General features: G+C 40.8%; 1 protein-coding gene across 2 annotated transcripts in view; it reads right to left on the bottom strand.

The window, feature by feature from the left end:
- The window catches only part of LOC126457835 (COMM domain-containing protein 2), a 29,937-nt gene extending 15,856 nt beyond the window's left edge, over positions 1 to 14,081 (bottom strand). The window contains exons 1-4 of one of the 2 annotated variants that reach the window (XM_050094466.1): positions 13,833 to 14,081; positions 10,781 to 11,061; positions 4,811 to 4,888; positions 4,644 to 4,726 (exon numbers count right to left, since the gene is read on the bottom strand). In XM_050094466.1, coding sequence (XP_049950423.1) covers positions 4,644 to 4,726; positions 4,811 to 4,888; positions 10,781 to 10,817 — 198 coding nt within the window. In that variant the 5' untranslated portion in view covers positions 10,818 to 11,061; positions 13,833 to 14,081. The remainder of the gene's footprint in view (positions 1 to 4,643; positions 4,727 to 4,810; positions 4,889 to 10,780; positions 11,062 to 13,832) is intronic. The other variant, XM_050094465.1, reaches the window with a different exon arrangement.
- Positions 14,082 to 21,341: the final 7,260 nt, after the last annotated feature.

The raw sequence follows: 21,341 nt of genomic DNA on the forward strand, positions 1-21,341 counted from the left end.
GAACAACACAACAATAGTCATAACTGGGTGCTGGCTTAGAGTCCATCACTGCATACTGTGATGCTCTACTATTGGTTGTAACTAGCCACAATCAGTGGTAGAATGAAATCCCACAAGGTGGAGAGCCTGGAGATGATGACAGAGGCAGTATCCCATAAAACGTGCCGAGGAGGCACTCGGCGAGGGACCAGTGCTTTCACATGTGGCCTGCGATACGCTTCTCAACCTTCAGCAGTGGACACTCACTGGAGGTGCCGCGAGCTGCAACCAGTATTGATATCAGAGTGACTGGAACACTTGGCAAAGGGAGCTCTGTATTAAGGGACCACAGAAAGTCAGCTATAGATTGGTCGAGTGGTGACATAGCCAGGGCATGGATGGATACAGGGAATAGTACTTGGAGGCAAGTGACTGGGGGCCATCAATGTAGTGTTAATGTCAGCTCTGTCAGTCCCACCTGTGGCAAGGGTCGCATCATAAGGAGCCAAGGCAACTGTTGGAGACATGAAGGAAAATAATCCTGCATGTTTATGTGTACCTGTGATCACCTGAGGCCGTGCAGCAAGCAGCCATGGACGACAACCACTCTCTGCACGTGGCTGTATGATTGTTAATAGGATCACAGACACTAGTCGTATGACACAACACCCATAGAAGAGCCTGACTGTGTCAACTGCCTGAACAGAAAGGAGACTCCACAATTTTCAGTTTGTGCAACTGTTTACAAAAATGGCTGTGGTGAAATCTGAATCTAGCTACAAGGAACAACCAGGGCCTAGAGGCTTGAAAATTGGAAAAAAGATTTTGTTGTCTGAAGAACATGGCATAAATTATTGCATAATTTTAGCTTTCTGTCTAGTTGATTGTTCTATTTTCATTGCTAGTCTTTTATCAAATCTCTAAATAGTAGATGTTATTATCCTCTGCCGTGAGTTTGGTCCACTGTTTTCGCTAGGTTTGGGAGTGGCACACTTCACCCTCAAACAGGCAGCCAGACCTATATTTTGTCTTGTTCAGCCTCTCCCCTTCACACTGAGATTGGCAGTCTAGGAGGAACTTAATAGACTGCAGGGTCTTGGTATCATTGAACCAGTCACCTCTAGCCAATGACCTACACCATTAGTTGTCATTCGCAAACTTCCAGTTTGTGTGGAGATCTGAAGTCCACCATTAACACTCAGTCGATATTGGATTCTTATCTGATTCTTCAGACCAAAAAAAAGCCTCATGAAACTGGCAAGTGGTGAATGCTTTTTTCAAAAATTGATTTGGTGGAGGCGTACCTACAGTTTCCCCTGGATTCCAATCCCCAACACCCCATTCGGGTTACATCATTACACGAGCTTGCCTTTTGGCATAGCAAGTGCCCTGACTATTTTTCAGCGATTCTTAGAATAGTTAACATGCAACATCCCCTGTTGTGCAAACTGTCTAGATGACATTTTAGTCACAGGGTTCCCAAGGCAGGAACATCTTGACAACCTTTGGAGTATCTTCACTAAACTGCAAGAGGCAGGCCTTAAGTGCAACCTGCAGTCAGAGTGTTTTCAGGCAGAAGTAGAATATGTGTGTCGTCATCTCTTGAAGAACAGTGTCCATCTTACATATGATCATCTAAAGGCTATTGCCAACACTCCTAAGTCACAAAACCTGAAACAATTCTAAGCATTTTTGGGAAAAGTCAGTTACTATTCAAAATTTATCTCCAATACAGTGGATGTCATTCACCCCTTAAACAACTTATGGGAGAAAGGTGTTCCTTTTGCCTCGTTGGTGGACTGCACCAATGCATTCGCCCTATCAAGTTGCTTCTACTGTCTTCCCCGTTTCTTGGTACCTTTGCACCAAGTAAAGAGTTGGTTCTTGCCACAGACACGTCCCACTATGGACTTGGAGTGGCTTTGTCTCATAGGGAAGATGATGTACGTGAACAACCTTTGGCATATGCCTCAAAGATGTGGACAGCTACTCAAACAAATTATTTTCAAATAGAAAATGAAGTACTGGTGACTGTCTACACAGTCTGCAAGTTCAACATTTTCCTTAGTGGAAATGAATTCCATCTCATCAACAACCATAAACTGCCTGTGGCACTTATCTGCCCCCTTTCTCTGCTTCTTGACAGGACCACACAAAGACTGCAGCAGTGGGCTTTATTTCTGAGTGTGTATCAGTGCAAGAGTCATCGCCATCTCACTGTTCATCATGCCAATGTAGATGCGCTGTCACACTTACCATTGACCCTGACTCTGAATTTGACAAAATGGAAATTAGGTGCTTCTAAATCAATGAACATGTGCACCAGGCATTGGATAGGCTCCCACTCACAGTAAAGTGCACAGAGAAAGCCACTCAACAAGATGCAGTGCCCTGTCAGGTCTCCCACTGTGTCTCTAAAGATTGGCCCGAATGGTTATTCACTAAGGAATCAGGTCTGCTCCGCAACTTTTTCCTTCTTCGTAATCAGCTGGCGATGGTTGATTGAACACATCTCCTTAGCACACATTCAGACAAGGTCTACACTGTTATCCTGCCAGTCCTATGATAGCATATTCTTGCACTTCTCCACTGTGGTCATTGTGGCATAACCCATTTTAAAATGCTAGTGAAGCATTTTCTCTACTGGCCTGGAGCTGATTCACCGATTGAGAAGCCTGTCTGTGTGCACAAACAGTGTGCCAAGCATCAGGCAGCCACCACATAAACTTTTGCTCTGTGTCCCACTCCGCGTTGACTGGCCCACAATTTGCCTCTGCACTGTTCAGTGATTTCTGCATCTGGAGCGGTATTACCTCACATCCATACCACTTTACCCCAATCGAATGATGATGTGGAACATGTGGTGCATACATTTGGGATGCAATTGGCAAAGTGCTTGATGGACTCGCCTGCTGATATGGCATTGTGTCTGTTCCTAAACATCAACAATACCACCACGATAAAAGACCACAGCCCAGCAGATGCTGCTACACCTGTTCCATCCTGCGTCATGGCCTGTGGCATAGCTGCACCCTTCTTGATATGCTGTGGGCAATCCAGCCTGGGCACGTACTTTCAGTCAGTGGCCAATACGGGCACTGTCTACAGTTTGCGAGATGCACAGCTGGCAAACATTCACTGCAGTTAGCAGCAGGTCACCTCTCTCCTACTGTCATAATTAACTCCACCCTCAGTGGGGCAACAACCCACTGCAGTCACAGCAGACACCGTCAGAGGGACCTCCTGCAGGAACCACACCCTCCCACTGCCCCCTATTCATCAGAGCCCCTGGACCGATGTTACCCAGTCATCGCAGCTTCTGTCTCTTGCCACTGCACAGTCCACAGAGGCCCCATGCGAGGGGCCATCACCGAGGCACGTGCACCATTGTCTGGAATACAGCCGACTGCACACCTCGATGGGCTGGAGACAGCAGACAGCCAGTCCCCGCAAGGGTGGTGCCTCTGCAGATGCTGATTAGCCAATAGAAGCCAGCACTGTCACTCTGCAGTTGCCACTGCACTGCCGCCATCAACACTATCATTGTTGTCAGGACACCTGGGTGGATTGGGTGGCTTCCTTGTCTGTGCCAATCTTCCACCAGCAGCAGTCTGGCTAGTGTGGTCCTCCTTTTCTGTGCACTGATAGCCGTGGAGCCAGCTCTGCGGAAGAGAGGAGGGATGCGACGGTGCCCCCGTACAATCCACAACTGCAGCATTTGAACACGACAACAGCAGCAGCCAGATGAAGCAAATGTGCCACCATCACCCACACACAGTGTCCTGGCCAGAAAATATGAACGTGCTGGGCCACTGACAGCAGGGCCTCGCCCTCTTGCACCTTCTCCACCATATGCAAATGTTCTCAAGTCAGACCAGCTCCGTGCCAGTGTGCAGTCAGTACCCAGACAGTTATTAGTTATGTTAATGTGTCTCTAACTTTGTCATTATTCGGCATGCAGTAATTAGCTGATTTAATTTTTGTGCATTTAGTAATTGTCAATAAAGAGTGTGGATATAGAAAACAAACCCTAGACTTTTGGATTAAAAGAGAGCCATCATGACTATTTATAAAATTGTAAATATGGTATAAAGCTACAATTACAATTCGAAGATAAAATCTTTTTCTGGTTAAGATTTTACATAATTATCTGAATTTATCACTGTGTACTGCCACACAACATAATGGTAAACGTTGGACATTATTCAACTGGGTGTATTTTAAAAGTTACAAAGTTTTTAAATTACCTTAAATCATCATACTTGGCCACACTATGTATATGGATGAATTCTATAGTTGCTACTTGCTTGGTGACATTTTTAGTTACGTATGTACGATGCTGCTTGTGTTTTAACTGAACCAAGAATAGATGACTACAGCTATGGCTTTATTGGAGGATTCAGTATAACAATCACATGAAGCTAAAATATGACAGGCAAACAGTGATCTACATATAGTACTTATTGCTTATTACTCTATTACTATTGTCTCACTACTACTTCTGTAACTCTTCTGTTACTGTGAAATATACAAATAAAGTTGAATATACTGTCAATTATTTCTCAAATGAATAACTATGCTACTTAAAACTTTCCCTTATTCCAAATATGTCTACAAATTTTTTCTTATGACTACTCTTCAGACATGTGCAAAGCAGGAAGTACCTCATGTTTACTGCTTTCTACAAGCAGGTTGACAAGTCCCTCAACAACATTTCGTATTGCTTCGGGCTGAACCCCAAGTTTATCTGAAAGAATCAAATATTTTTTTAAAACAAATTTGTTATATCTTTCATAAAAATTAGATAACAAGTTACTTATAAAATACTAACTTGCAGCAGTATGGTACAACTTCATGTTTGCACCTTTACGTAGGAAGTCCAGTGCCAGCTTGCAGAAGTCTTGCAGAACTGTAAAACATAAAATTTCAATACATTTATGTGAGTGGTCCCCCCCCCCCCCCCCCCCCACACACACACACACACTTGCTAGAAGTCAGGTGATGTGAATGTAATTAGTATATTGGTCCTGTATGACATCAGCCAGAAGCGTGATGCCCAGAATATGATTTTAGCATTCACATTTTTTGCTTCCCTCCAAAAAAGGAACCACACTGGCATTCACCGTAAATTATTTATGAAAAACGTGGAATATGAAAATTGGATAGAACATGTGTAGAAAACTTTGGACATCAGAATGTTTTATGGCAGTCAATCATAAACAATACTTTAAACTATCTGAAACCCTTAACCAGGTGTTCTGCACAAGATAAGAAATCTGATTACTGAGTGGTCCATTAAGACTACAACAATGTGAGGAGCTATCAGACAATGAAACTATATATTAGATCTATACCACCCCCTTGAATTTTTGGTTCACCTCCTTCCAATACATTAGAAATTTCAGCATGTTGTTTTACAAGAGAACCAGCAACAATATAAAATGTGAGGCAAAAGATGTTGTTGTTGTTGTTGTTGTTGTTGTGGTCTTCAGTCCAGAGACTGGTTTGATGCAGTTCTCCATGCTACTCTATCCTGTGCAAGCTGCTTCATCTCCCCGTACCCACTGTAACCTACATCCTTCTGAATCTGTTCAGTGTATTCATCTCTTGGTCTCCCTCTAAGACTTTTACCCTCCACTCTGCCCTCCAATACTAAATTGGTGATCCCTTGATGCATCAGAATATGTCCTACCAACCGATCCCGTCTTCTAGTCAAGTTGTGCCACAGATTTCCCTTCTCCCCAATTCTATTCAATACCTCCTCATTAGTTATGTGATAGACCCACCTAATCTTCAGCATTCTTCTGTAGCACCACATTTCAAAAGATTCTATTCTCTTTTTGTCTAAACTATTTATCATTCACGTTTCACTTCCATACGTAGCTATACTCCATACAAAAGGCAAAAGATAGGAAAGGTTATTTACAATACTATCAAATAATTTCAAATAACCTCTCATACCACATTACATATGACGACTACATAGCATTCAACAACGTGCTCCATCGCCATCCTTGCTGAATATAAACATGTGCATTTAATCAGCTTAACAGTGAAGAACATCTGTCAGAGACAGCTAGGAGGGTCCCAACTGTGCAAGAAGAGCCAACAAACCAATGCCAACACTCATTCTGTCCGTCCTCATACTGCTTCAAGTTGAGGGCATTCCAAAAATTACATAGTCATTTGGATGTCCACAGCAAAGAGTGAATGATGAAAATTGTTCCTATTAATGTTTAAAACTCCCCAAAGCAATGTAGATAATGCTCAGACAAATAATTTAATAAAGATACATGAGGCAGTAAATGTCAGGAAATACCTCAAAAGTGGATGTCAAACATTGAATGTGTGACGTCACTGTATGACTTGATGACTTGCTACTGCACTTGCAATGGTGGAGCCTGTTGGTCTGTCACACAATCATCCCAACCCAAGTCAAGTATTTACCTCAGTGTGGGTTAAGCTTATGTGTGTGACTTTAGCATTTCGTGTCATGGTTTTAGTCTTGCATCTGGTAGGCAGTATTATTATTATTATTTTTTTTCATTTTATTAGATATCCTTGTGTCTACATTTAGGTATGATTTATTATTGTATTTAACAGCCTCATGGTCTCCACTGGTTCACTGCACAGAGCAGTACAAGAACAATCTACCATACTGCATCACAAATAAATAAATATAAGCCTCCAATTTGAATCACTAGCAGTAAATGATCTGCATATTCTTTATTAAATAAACCCTGTATAATAAAAGAAGGGACAAAAGGAAAGAAACACAAAATCAGAACAGATTTTGTTTGGTTACAGTGAGGACAATATTTCTGCAACTTCTATGTTTACAGCAGATCTCATTTACAAAAGGTGTTCAAAAACAGAGTATCCAAGCAGAGCAATGTGTAACAATGCCCCCTACCAGTGACAGTAGGATCGACAAGCCCAGTCGCTTCAAGTGCAGTGAGCTATGGGTAAGCTATGTCACCTGCCACTGTCTCATGTTTAACATTTGTCATCCATTTTTGGGGTATTTCCAGACATGTGCTGTAAGAATCTCTCTTGGAGTTGAGTGTGTCAAAACTTAATAAGTCAAGGTTGGAATAACCTGTTGCCCTGGGGGATTTCAATATTTTATTGCTATGTACCAGTGCTAGGTCTAGCCAGAGGAATACCCTTTAATGCTCTGCTGGTTTCCTTCACAGTGTCCTCAGATACCATCTTTCTGAGTGACTAACAAATCATTACATTGATGTATATTCACTCCTTAAGACATTGGAATGGATGCGAAGAAAAAAAAAAAAAATTGAAATGTAGCCAGCAGAAAATGATTCAAGATACCTTATAATAGGTACAAAAACAATGCAAGGATGGCATTCTGCAGTACCTGGATGAATTGAATGCAGAAAAGTTAATCGGCTCCCAAAGCAAAAACAGTTTCGTCCGAACACCGTAATGTGGGAACCATCCTTAATCGCACATTGTCATCTTGTTGCTGACTACAAAGACCATGTGTCTATGGTAAAGCAAATGGTTTAACGCTCCAGTGGGTGCACTATGGCATACGCACCGCAAATTTTAGTTTTCTGAGTGTTCACTAGCTGGTGCTAGTTGTTGGTTTCCATGGAATCTAGTATGCAATCTTCATCATAGATGGAGTGTGGAACCTCGTTTGAAATCAGACATGGCCATTGTTCTGTTGCAACAACATTGTTAACTTCAGTTCTGCCTCTGCGGTGCGATTGCCGCAACACGCCTTGTCATGTAAGTATTTGTTCAACATTACATGCTTACAATTTGTTACACACATTTTCATCATTTATTCTTGTTTAGAGTGTTAACTTGTTGTTTTGTGGGCACATTATATTTATTTCCAGGCAAAGTGATATTGTAAAGGATCCTGAAGAGAACCTATGAATTCTAGTGGAAATTTCAGAAGATGAGTTGACGCGTGATGAATCTGAATACAATTTTGATGGGGTGGTGGTGGTGGTTTTTGGGGGAAGGAGACCAGACAGCGAGGTCATCGGTCTCATCGGATTAGGGAAGGACGGGGAAGGAAGTCGGCCGTGCCCTTTGAAAGGAACCATCCCGGCATTTGCCTGGAGCGATTTAGGGAAATCACGGAAAACCTAAATCAGGATGGCCGGACGCGGGATTGAACCGTCGTCCTCCCAAATGCGAGTCCAATGTCTAACCACTGCGCCACCTCACTCGGTTTTGATGGGGAAAAGGAAACAACCACAGTAGTGGATCAGAACAGTCTTAGGACGAAGATGACAGTCAGGAAACAGTAGCACATGATGTTACGGAAGGTAACTATACATTTTATATTGGAAAAGATGGTGAAACAGTTTGGATTAGTCAGCCCCTACCTGCAGGGAAAACAAGTGCTAAAAACATATCAGAAATTTGCTCAGCCCGAAAGGGACTGCCAGAAATGCACTTACATCTTTAGATGCATTTTATCTTTTTATCACTAAAAACATGATAGAAGACATCGTAGCTCATACCAACAGATGGATTGAGAAAAAAAGTAATGATACCGACTATTCTAGAGCTCGCCACTGCAAAGACACTTCAGCAGAAGAAATTCATGCTCTTTTCACTGCACTTTTTTTGGCTGGCAAAAAGAAAGAACATCATGCCAACTGTTGGCATCTGATGGTACTGGTATGACTATCTTATGATCACTTTTCAGTTATAAACATTTCCTTTTTCTTCTTAGAGCAATTAGGTTTGACAATATAGAAACAAGAATTGAATGAAGGTCTACAGATAAACTGGCTCCTCTTAGTGAGTTTCACCAAGAATTTGTAAATAACTGTATTGCTCACTATAAGGTCAGTGAATTTGTGACAACTGATGAAATGCTGGAGGCTTTTAAAGACCATTGTGGGTTTGTACAGTATGTTCCATATAAGCCTGCAAAGTATGGTATCAAAATATATGCCCTTAGTGACACAAAAACATGTTATACCCTCAATTTCAAAGTGGCAAACAGTTCGCTTGGCCACATCTAAAATCAAATAAATCTGCAGATATTGTCAAAAGACTGGTAACTCCCACAGAGGGCATGAACAGGAATGTTACGACATAACTATTACACCAGTTATAGTCTAGCTCAGAATCTACAAGATAAAGTTGACCACCATCGGAACTTTGAAATAAATATTAAAAAAACCAAGAAGGAAATTCCACCTGAATTTCAGGCTAGTAACCACAAGGGAAAGCAAATCAGTACTCAGTGGCTTTCAGTACGATTTCTGTTTATCTTCAACTGTCACTTAAAAAAAAAAAAAAAGTGGGAAATCAGCAATAAATTTGGTCTATAACAGAACCATGGGAGGAGTGGATACTGTGGATCAGATGTGTGTGTCATACAACAAGCAGAATAACCAGGAGATGGCCGATGGCATTATTCTATCAACATCCTGATATCGCAGGAATAAATTTGAATGTCATCTTTAGCCACAACCGCCCAGATAATAAAAACAGACGACAGCTTTTTCTAGAAAACCTATCATCTAGGACAAAGAGTGAAACTAACGAATCTTCCGAAAGATATACAAATATTCCTTGAAAAATTCAGAAAAGGAGGCCCACTTCATGACAAACCTGGAATATGTCACGTATGGGGACGACACAAAAAGTCATGATGAAGACATCATGTGACAACTGTGGAAGTAATGTCTGCAAGAAGCGTTCTCGTCAGAATGTTGTGTGTTTCTCTTGTGGTACTAAAGACCAGCAGATGGAAATTTGTTCTGGCTGAAGATGTTTATTTATGTAACCTACATTAATAGAGTTGACTGATTTTTTTCTTTTACTTTTATCTGAAATAAATAATTAATGCAATGATATGCTGTTTTATTTCAGTTTTTTCCCTTTGGTTTGCCTAAAACTGAGAACAAAGTGGAGACGAAATTATGGTGGAAATGCCGCGGCATGCCCACTCGCGTGAAATCAGAAGGCATGCCCACCAGAGTGTTAAACAGCAAATAGGCTTCTAACAGTAAAAAAAACCATCCAGCCATGTTCAGTCTTTAACACACAACACTGGAAAATAGTGACACTTAGAAGGGTAAGGATAGAACATTGCCTATTGGCTTACAGCTTCCTCAAGTCATGAGATGATCATCCAGTGTGTGAATGTTTAGGAATCACACTTTCTGTACAAGACACGTAGATACATTATTCCAATCTTGACTTATTGTCTCGAGTTCTGATATACTCAGCTCCAAGAGAAACTCTTACAGAATCAAAAACGCTTGGTCATTTCTGATAGTCATATCAAAACTGGACAATGAATCACATCAGATGCTAGTGCCTATTGCAAAGTTAGTACTTTCGGATCTTGTCTTACGAAATGGAAGTGCTGATATATTCAGAGCAATGGTTCCCCAGGCTCTGTAGACAAATTCAGAGCTGGGTAACAGCAACACATGCCTGTTGAACATTGAAATAACACTGTCCACAACTTTTAAAGTTGATCTATTTAAATAGGCATTGCAGGTGGTATGCCCTTGCCTTCCTCTGAGCTTTGGACTGACTGACCAGCCAGTTACAGAGGGACCCCAAACCAATGTGCAACCAGGAATTTTTTCACATTAACAAGTGATTGTTGGAGGTGAAGGAAGCAATAAGTGACAGGAAACATCCTAGAACTGAACGCCGATTGGATCCCAAACCTTTTAATTTTTAGTGAGACATTCATTGAGTCAACTAGTCAGTGGCAAATAATCTGTCATCTTCAAATAGTTCTACATGTGTATACCAAGATACCATTCATACCAAGATATTTAGTTGCCTTTTCTTAATATATAGTGGTATTTTGTTCCTTCCATGTTAGAGGCTATTACACTTTCTGCTGGTGAGTTGCATTCAAATGTCTGCAGGGCTGCATAGCTGTCCCTCTTGGTCAAGTGGCATTTTGCGTTCCATTATAGGACAGGTTGTCCATTCAGCTGACAATGATCTTGGGATGGATGTTGGAAAGATTGGTGAATCACCAGTGATGAGATCCACTATGTCCTGTATACTGTCTCTCAGTGTTCTGACACAGCCCAGTAATTGAGGTGTCCTACATGCCTGTTAAACATCAATCCGAAAGTCCTTATACATACTGTTTTTCCAGTAAGCTGAAACCATTTAGGGGAATTGGTCACTTGAATGCAATAATTTGCAACTTCCCACCGATCAGTATCCCCAAGAATAGGCTACCAGAAGGAAAAATAGGCAGCTGATACCAACCCTATTGCAATGCTGAGTTATGCCTCTAGAGTGATTAAACAAAAATTGCATGATGTCACCAACAATTCAGCTGAGTACAAATGAATGAAGTCTGTATGTATGGGAAAGCAATTGTTATTTCTGAGGTATATGCATTGATTTCAAAGTGGATTGATACTCAACCATGTGTGTAGAGGCTTTAAGATATATAGAAACACTACATGCAAGTGGGAGAAAGTTCCAATCTCAGTGTAACAAATATCTGTAACACATTACATTTAGGGATGTTGTTCGACTAAGTCTACAACAACTCCCTGACACTTGCCATAAAATTCCATCACGATCTCTCTCTGTGTGTGTGCTGTCTGGATCCTTTGATATATGGGCTAATATATATCAGTGCAGAAAAAAAAGAGTTGTTGATCATGGACTTATCAATTAACAAATCATATTTGAGTAAATGCTAATAGTTTTGGATTGGAGGAATGAAGGAATAGGGATAGATGCATGTTAGGAGAACAGGTAGACACAAACAGCCAGTTTTCATATGTTCACTATTCATTACAAAAATGTATTTGAGTATAAGACTTTATGTGACAACCCTGGCAGCAGGTGTCACAGAACTTACAGAATGTTATGCACACTAAATATCTCCAACACACAGCAGAAATGAAGAGGACTTGTCTACAGAGGTCTCCATGAACCTTTATGTCTACAAGATCATGTGGTAGCAGCACACATTCTGACTGCCACTGCTTGTAATTCAAGGTAAGTGGAATTCATGAAGAGTGATGTATGTCATTAGAAACATAATCACTCTCTCTTTGGACCTATATATATATATATGCATGGGATTTGGATTAAGGATCATGTCTTGAGATCGACACATCCTGGTTTACATTAAAGAGACAAAACATTATAACCACTGCCCATCACAAAATTTAATGCCAGCCAGTTGCATTGTGGATATATATCTTCTCCAACAGAGATTGCAGCTTCCAGCAGGATAACTGCCCATGTCACAAGGATGGAATCACACTACAGTGGTCTCATGAGCATGACAGTGAATGCATGCTGATTTCTTGCCTGCCAAGTATGCTTGATCTAAACCAAATGTAATATACCAGGGATACCATCAGCTGTGTGGACTCAAACCACCAGCATGTACTATATGGAAACAGCATGACCTGTACAGGCACTCTCTCTCTCTCTCTCTCTCTCTCTCTCTCTCTCTCTCTCTCTCTCTCGAATCAATTATTTTCAGAATCTTCTTAGCATTGAAGAATGAAAATATTTGAGCTCCAGCCTAGACATCTTGAAATGCAGCACTCTGATAAAGAGAAAAAGATACTATTTAAGATCAAAGTCTGTAACAAGGTGCCATGTTCAACAAACTTATGGTTAAAACCTCATCACGTTAGTTTCAATATAAAGTGAGAAACATCAATCAAAATCAAACAGCTAAACAGAGGACAACAGGTTTTGAATGTTTTTATGCTTAATAAATTTCACTGTCTTTCAGAAGCGACAGAAGAGATGGAGTATAACATCTCATTGATACTATTCTTACTAATGAAAGTGCTATATCTCGGATGAAATTGTTGGCAATGAAAATGGCTGCGACCACATTGGAGGAAACATCCTATATGACCTGATTTTGAGTTCATCCACAATCCTAAATGGAAGACTAGTGTCTTCGGCACATTCAGTACTGGTGTACCAACATTCTGCTATTACGCACATGAAACTATTCATTCTTTAAATGATTTTACTATCAGTTCTCAATGTAAAAATTTTAGTAAAACTTTGTAAAAAGCTGACAGCCAAATGTATCACACTTAAGAGATAAAAAAAAGGATATTAGTCAATGTAATATGTTTGTCAACTGTAAAAATTATATCTGCATCTTCCCTTGTCATGGTCTCTTTTACTTCGAAATTATTTATGTTGTGTCATAACATTCCTTACCACATTTTTTCAATTTTATCTTTACAAACATACAATGTAAACGCCCTAATATGTCGTTCAAATAATAAACTTTGGTTGGTACTGTTCAAATTGTGGTGCTGGATGTATCCCACTCTAGCCCCCTACGAACTACAGAGGTCATGACAACATATATTGTGTAGTTTATATGACAGTTTAAAATATGTGCATCTAATACTCTGGATAGATGTTCTGAAGCTGGTAAGGTTCCAATAGATGAGACAAAGTTTGCTGTTTGGAAAATCCTTCCATAAATTTTATATATATATTCGGTGGAAATATAAATTGTGCTTAAGGTAATGGCAGCGTCATATAACGAGGCTTTCTTGCACTTTTATAGTTACAACACACGAAGTATCTACTCAAAATTAACGTGGTTGCAAATGTATCAATACACAACTTTTCAATTATATTTCTCTACGAGCTGCAAGGTAATCATCTGTTATCAACAGTCTGTTAGAAAGGTGCATAAATGTTTTCAACTCCAGTTTGAGGTTGTATACCATACAATACCTCTGATGCATCCTACGCTACTGCACACTGGATTCAGTACGCAGAGTGTAACATTACTTCAGCCGATGTCACGCGGCCAAGTACCTGTTACGAAATGAGTATGCTTTTCTGTATGAAATATGAGGGCGTACCTTGAGGAGTTTGAGCAATCAACAAACTTAAATGCTTTTTGTGGTCATCTGTTAGTGTCAGCAGCATATTGGAGGGCACTGTTATTCTGAAATACGATATGCTCGAACAAAAAATCTCTTCACAATTCTCAACTAATTATTCTTCCACTGCAGTTAAGGAACAATTTATCTGTACCCTATCCTTTATGAAGCTGACTTACTGACAGAAGACAGATGCGAAAGGTAAACAAGTTTTCATCAAAGTTCTTATACATCCATCAGCAAAGATGCCCTACTAACTTTACAAACTGTTGCTGGCAAGGCAGGTTCGCCACCTGCGTGAATGGATCACTCGATGTTAGTAACTTATGACAGAATTGGTTTTCACCTTTATTGCACCTTGTTATGGAACGAGTATGCACTTGTGCTCTGAATGATGATACTTCTTGCCACTGAGTGCCAGGCGTTTCACAATGATTTGCAGAGTATGGATGCCGATGTCGACGAGTAGGCTTACTCTTTGAACTCGTAGTGGTTAGAGCATTCTTTCTTGCTATTGCTAAAAATTGAACTGTAGTAGCTATGCAAACGTGTTCACGCGTTATTTACAGATACTTAAACAATACATTTTAGCTGAAATGCACGTACTAGAATCATCCTCTCCCATCGAGCGAGGTGGTGCAGTGGTTAGCACAGTGGACTCGCAATTAATCCCGCGTCCGGCTGTCCTGGTTTAGGTTTTCCGTGATTTCCCTAAATCGCTCCAGGCAAATGCCGGGATGGTTCCTTTCAAAGGGCACGGCCGACTTCCTTCCCCAAGCTTCCCTACTCCGATGAGACCGGTGACATCGCTGCCTGGTCTCCTTCCCCACAACAACCCAACCCAACCCATCCTCTCTAATGTACATGCCTGTAGCCTCCATGAAATGCATGGAAGTATGATAATGTGTGCGACCAAAAATAACGTATAGGTAATATACTTAAAATGCATTAAAATCGAGCTGTTCACACATGGTTTCGTAAGCAGTAACAAATAGACTTGAGTCTTCAGAATGCCATGCGAAGATACCAGCTAGTGTCTTACATGAAACAAAAATACTGAGCGACATCATTTAGGTAACCCCCTCTCCCCCCAAGACATTACGTATTCGAGCAAAAATTAAGCAGAATACGAGCAACATATTTACAATGCAATTCAAAGACCTCATTACCCTCAAGAAGATTTTAATCAAGGACACAATACGATGTAACATTCTTCTTTGTGACATTATGTCAGATGACTTTTAGGTTCTGACATGTGCTAAAGCGTAAATATTTCCACTGATAAAAGCCACACAGTCGAAATTGCAATACTAGATTTGAGAAATAAAGAGTTTTATAAACGAAAGGCGACCATGACGCATGCACAAAATCTTATGTGACTGTGAACCTCAGCGACGAGATGTTTATCTTTGTTCTCTGTTGAGTTTTCTCAAATACTGTATATTAGGTTGCTGCATAAGTTTGTAGTGTATTTGTTTTGCATGTTGGCATTCTGGTTGCTAAGGTTTTTTTATCGATTTCTATTTCTTATCTGTAGTTCAGTATTATTATTTGAATTTACATATTATCATTTTGTCATTTGGAGAAAGTGTGTAGAGGTGTGTACGCTAGGAAATGGAGTGCCAAGTGGAGAAATCCGAATGGGGATATTGTCATTGGAAAGAGCACGGCAAGAAAATGGTTTTCTCGAAACTTCCTGGCAGATTAAAACTGTGTGCCAGACTGAGGTTCGAACTAGGGACCTTTGCCTTTCGTTGGCAAGTGCTCTACCGACTGAGCTACCCAAGCATGAAGGTCCCGAGACCGCTGCAGAGTGAAAATCTCATTCTCGTTTTAAGGAGGATTGTTTTCACATTAGTGGCTCTCCAAATTCAGGAAGATTTTCAGTATTTGATGAAAATCGTTTAAACACATTACTCCATAATGATGCACGTCATTGTACTTGAGAATGGGCAAATGTGACGAACAGTGATCCTTCCTCTGTTTAGCACATTTGCATGCAGTGGGAAAGGTTCAAAAAATGGGTGTACGGGTACCGCATTCTCGAAGCCAAACTCGCAAACCTCAGCAAGTAGCCATATGTGCGTCTCTAGTTGCTCGTTATCAATTTGATCTTGAACAACACTAACCATTCCTATCCTGTATCGTTACTGGTGGCGATAAATGGTGTCTTTACGCTAACATAAGAAAAAGAAAGGAATGGCTGAGTCCAAACAAAGCACGAGTCTCTGTACAAAGATTTGCTTGCAACTTCAGAAGATAATGTTATGCATCTGTGGAACAGTGACGGCGTGGTGTACTAAAAATTGCTTCCTCGAGGTGTAACCATCACTGCTGACATTCATTGTTAACAACTGAGACGACTTGCAGATGCAGTCCAAGAACAACGACCTTGAAGATTGTGTGAAGTGGTGCTTCTCCATGAAAATGCGTGCTCTCATTCTGCTAGACTGACAAGAATATTGTATAGGAGTTGGGTTGGGAAGTCATTCCGCATCCACCTCACTCATCTGATCGTGTGCGCCCTCAGTTTTCACCTTTTCCATTCTATATCGAACAGCAGTCAAGGAACTTCCTTTCCAGATGAAATATGCTCCGAAAATGGCTCGATGAGTTGTTTGCCTCAAAATCATGTGATTTCTTGAAGTTGTGGAATCGAAAAGTTATCACAGTGTTGGCAGACTGTTGTAAATAGTGAAGGAGAATATATTATTGATGAATAGATCTCTGTTATGTGTATGTGGTGTGATTATTAATTTATTAATTTTCATTTTCCTTGTTGCTGCACATTGGCTCATATTAGTTGTAATGTTGCATTTGTTTTGCTAATTTGGATATACTGCTGCTTGCTTTGCCAATTTGCATTTTTTTGTCATTGCTGTTTGTGTTAATTCTTTTGTGCTGCTGCATTGCCTCGTCTCTGGTATATGCAGGGTGGTCCATTGATAGTGACCGGGCCAAATATCTCACGAAATAAGCATCAAACGAAAAAACTACAAAGAACGAAACGCTTCTAGCTTGAAGGAGGAAACCAGATGGCGCTATGGCCGGTATTACTCTATCAAATTTCTTTGTCAAAGATTTGATCAAAGATGTGATCCAATATTCCGTCCAATATATTTGACAAAGATCTTTGACGTAGCGCTAGAAGGGGTATTACACTGTCATCAAAGTTTTCGTCAAAGTTCAAGATGGCTGACAGAAACATATTGTTATTAACCGCAGCAGCTGCTGCTTGTGCCACAATTGCTGTGTGTGCACATGAGATACAGAAGCGGGGGAAAAAAAGGAAACGTACCTGGGTGAAGCCGTGGGTTTCACGACGAGACGAAAAAAGCATTCATCAAAACTTGTTACGTGAGTTAATAGTGGAAGACGTCAAGTCATACATCAATTTCTTGCGAATGGATGAGCATACTTTTCAGTATGTTCTCAGTGAAGTGATTCCTCATATCTCAAAACACAATACTCACCTAAGAACTGCTATATCTGCAGAAGACAGGCTCACTGTAACACTACGATTCCTTGCTACAGGAGAAAGTTACTCTAGCTTACAGTACAGCACTCGAATTCCACAATGCACATTAAGTAAAATAATACCTGAAACGTGTGAAGCAATTTACAAAGCACTAAAGGACTATTGTCTGAAGGTAAATAACTGTTCGATACACTTTATGTTCATGAAGATAAATTGTTATTATTTTATTTATTTAATTTTATTTACATGGCAAATGAGATGTGTGATACCACAAAATTAATTGAAATGTATGAAGCGGATGAGACACTTTACAATGTGAGGCACCCTGATTATAAAAATAGATTAAGAAGATTGGAGAGATACAAAATTTATAGACACATATATATTTATGGAAGGGAATCTTCATCCTGTATTCCAGCCTGCTGCAAGGCAACCTGGATATATCCAGAGGTGGACGGTTGTGCACGGACTGTCGCATGCAGTAAATCCCACCTGTCCATTAATGTCCGCTGCAGACTGTGCATAGTGGCAGTGGTGTATTCCCTGCCGCCCACTCTTTCCATTTCACGCAGATCTGCTGCGATGTGGGCGCCAAGGGTACTATAGCGGTCATCATGGACAGGCATGGTTCTGGCAGCATCAGCCATAGCCTGAAGTGTCCTGCTGGCCTCCTGTATGACGTTAGTTGCCACGTCTGGCGTCACTTTCCTCCTTTTAGTGGGAGGCTGCTCTTGACGCAGGGGCTGTGGCTGTGCCTTGCTACATGCGACAGGCTCTTGCATCTCATGCTATAAAATAAAAGATAAAAGCCATTAGTTACGTACTTCCTTGCACATACATAAATCTTATTTATTTACAGGTACCCACAAGCAGAGGAGAGTGGGAGCAAATTGCAGAGGATTTCGAGAAGAAGTGGAACTGTTATAACACTATAGGAGCAATGGACGGAAAGCACATTCGTATTAAATGTCCACAAGCTAGTGGATCGCACTTTTTTAATTATAAATCCTTCAATAGTATCATTCTATTTGCCATGGTAGATGCTTCCTACAAATTTTTGTATGTAGATGTAGGAACTAATGGGCGTGTTGGTGGTGCTGGAGTGTTTTCAAAAAGCAAACTACGTGAGTGTCTCATTGACCGATCTATACTCGACATTCCTGAAGGCAGGAAGCTTGGGAACACAAACATTACAACTCCAATGGTAGTACTGGCAGATGACGCTTTTCCTCTGAGTTATAACATTATGAAGCCATACCCCTTAAAAGGAATCACAAAAGAAGAAAAGGTTTTCAATTACAGACTGTCACGAGGGAGAAGATTAGTGGAGAGCAGCTTTGGCATTCTTGCAAGTCGTTTCAGGATTTTTCTTACTACCATTAATCTGCCTCCTGAAAAAGTTACCACAATAACACTGGCTGCCTGCACATTGCACAACTTGTTAACTGAGAGAAGAAAACACTTGTACACACGGCAGGAAACTGTGTCTGCCGTAGTAGGAGACTGCACTTATTTTGAGACACAAACCACTGAGGACCTACAGCAAATGGAACCAATAGCTTGCCAAGCTGCTTCTGGACGTACAGTACACGGGAGAGCAGTTAGGGAATACTTTAAGACATTTTACAATGGCGCTGGGAAGGTGCCCTGGCAAGATAATCACATTTAGTAACGTAAAATGTAAACAAATGTACATACCGCTAACATATCCTCAAACGTCGGTGTGGCACGTTCACTTCCAGCTTCACTATCCGTGCTCTCCAAATTGCACATACTCTCGTCGGCCTCTGTAGACTGGTCTAGAAATTTCAGCATTTGAAACCAGTACACTTGTGGTGTATACACCGCCTGCGCACTGGCTCCACTTTTGCTTTTATTCATCTGCAATATTAATAATGAAAATAATTTAACTACTTGTAGGTTACGTAAACATTATTGTATGCTTCAAGTCGCTGCAGTGAACAAATTAATGCTAATCATTTGTATGACATGTAAACTTTACTTGCATAAATAAATATAAATGAATATGTCAATACGTACTTTTGCTTTCTCGTACGAGTAGCTAGTACGGAGGCCATTTATCTTCCTCTTTATGTCCTCGGCCATACATCCTGGCCGTATGTCTCGGCTGATTATCTCTGCAATATTTTTATAACTTTCCAATCTTCTTAACCTATTTTTATATTCAGGGTGCCTCACATTGTAAAGCGCCTCATCCGCTTCGTACATTTCAATTAATTTTGTGGTAGACGCCACACACCAATTGTATTTAGCAGCCATGTTTACAAACACAAAAGATGACAGAACGCTCCAGCGATGCTGGCGCTCGGCGTGGTAACATATCGCATTGCAGTGAACAGAAGACAAGCGATTTCTTTGATCAAATATACGGCCTCGGCCTAGATTTGATCAAATATTGGACGACATTTGTCAAAGATCCCTATTACACTATCAAATATCTTTGACAAAGATATTGGACAAAGATCTTGGACAAAGAAATTTGATAGTGTAATACCGGCCTATGGTTGGCCAACTAGATGACGCTGTCATAGCTCAAACGGATATCAACTGCGTTTTTTTAAAAATAGAAACCCCCTTTTTTATTACATAGGTTGGTTGGTTGGTTTGGGGGAAGAGACCAAACAGCGAGGTCATCGGTCTCATCGGGTTAGGGAAGGACGGAGAAGGAAATCGGCCGTGCCTTTTTGAAAGGAACCATCCCGGCATTTGCCTGGAGTGATTTAGGGAAATCACGGAAAACCTAAATCAGGATGGCCGGACGCGGGATTGAACCGTCGTCCTCCCGAATGCGAGTCCAGTGTGCTAGCCACTGCGCCACCTCGCTCGGTTTTTATTACATATTCGTGTAGTACGTAAAGAAATATGAATGTTTTAGTTGGACAACTTTTTTCGCTTTGTGACAGATGGCGCTGTAATAGTCGCAAACATAGAAGTACGTGGTATCACGCAACATTCCGCTAGTGCGGACGGTATTTGCTTCGTGATACATTACCCGTGTTAAAATGGACCATTTACCAATTGCGGAAAAGGTACATATCGTGTTGATATGTGGCTCTTGTGATCAAAGTGCCCAACAGGCGTGTGCTATGTATGCTGCTCGGTATCCTGGACGACATCATCCAAGTGTCCGGACCGTTCGCCGGACAGTTGCGTTATTTAAGGAAACAGGAAGCGTTCAGCCACGTGTGAAACGTCTACCACGACCTGAAACAAATGATGATGCCCAAGTAGGTGTTTTAGCTGCTGTCACGGCTAATCCACACATCAGGAGCAGAAAAACTGCGCGAGAATCGGGAATCTCAAAAACGTCGGTGTTGGGAATGCTACATCAACATCGATTGCTTCCGTACCATATTTCTATGCACCAGGAATTGCATGGTGACGACTTTGAATGTCGTGTACACTTCTGCCACTGGGCACAAGAGAAATTGCGGGACGATGACAGATTTTTTGCCGCGTTCAATTTAGCGACGAAGCGTCATTCACCAACAGCGGTAACGTAAACCGGCATAATATGAACTATTGGGCAACGTAAAATCCACGATGGCTGCGACAAGTGGAATATCAGCAGCCTTGGCGGGTTAATGTATGGTGTGGCATTATGGGAGGAAGGATAATTGGCCCCCATTTTATCGATGGAAACCAAAAGGTGCAATGTATGCTGATTTCCTAAGTAATGTTCTACCGATGTTACTACAAGATGTTTCACTGCATGACAGAATGGCGATGTACTTTGTGAAGACATCGTTATTTTGCGATAGATACACATTTTTATCTTGTTTTTTTCCCGTCTGTTCATATATCTTTGATGTTGTAGCGCATTTTTTTTTCTTTTGTCCTGTAATATAGAGATAAAAGTTGTTTTCTAGATGTAATATGTAACTGGAAATTATTTCTTTTTTGTAAGTAGATAAATAAGTTTGGAGTTTATTGATTGTGGAAAGCTTTAATTTTTTGTGTTTATCGTTTACTGTAATAAGTTTGGTAGA

Source organism: Schistocerca serialis, chromosome 2 (assembly GCF_023864345.2).
Source record: "Schistocerca serialis cubense isolate TAMUIC-IGC-003099 chromosome 2, iqSchSeri2.2, whole genome shotgun sequence".
Taxonomy (NCBI): domain Eukaryota; kingdom Metazoa; phylum Arthropoda; class Insecta; order Orthoptera; family Acrididae; genus Schistocerca; species Schistocerca serialis.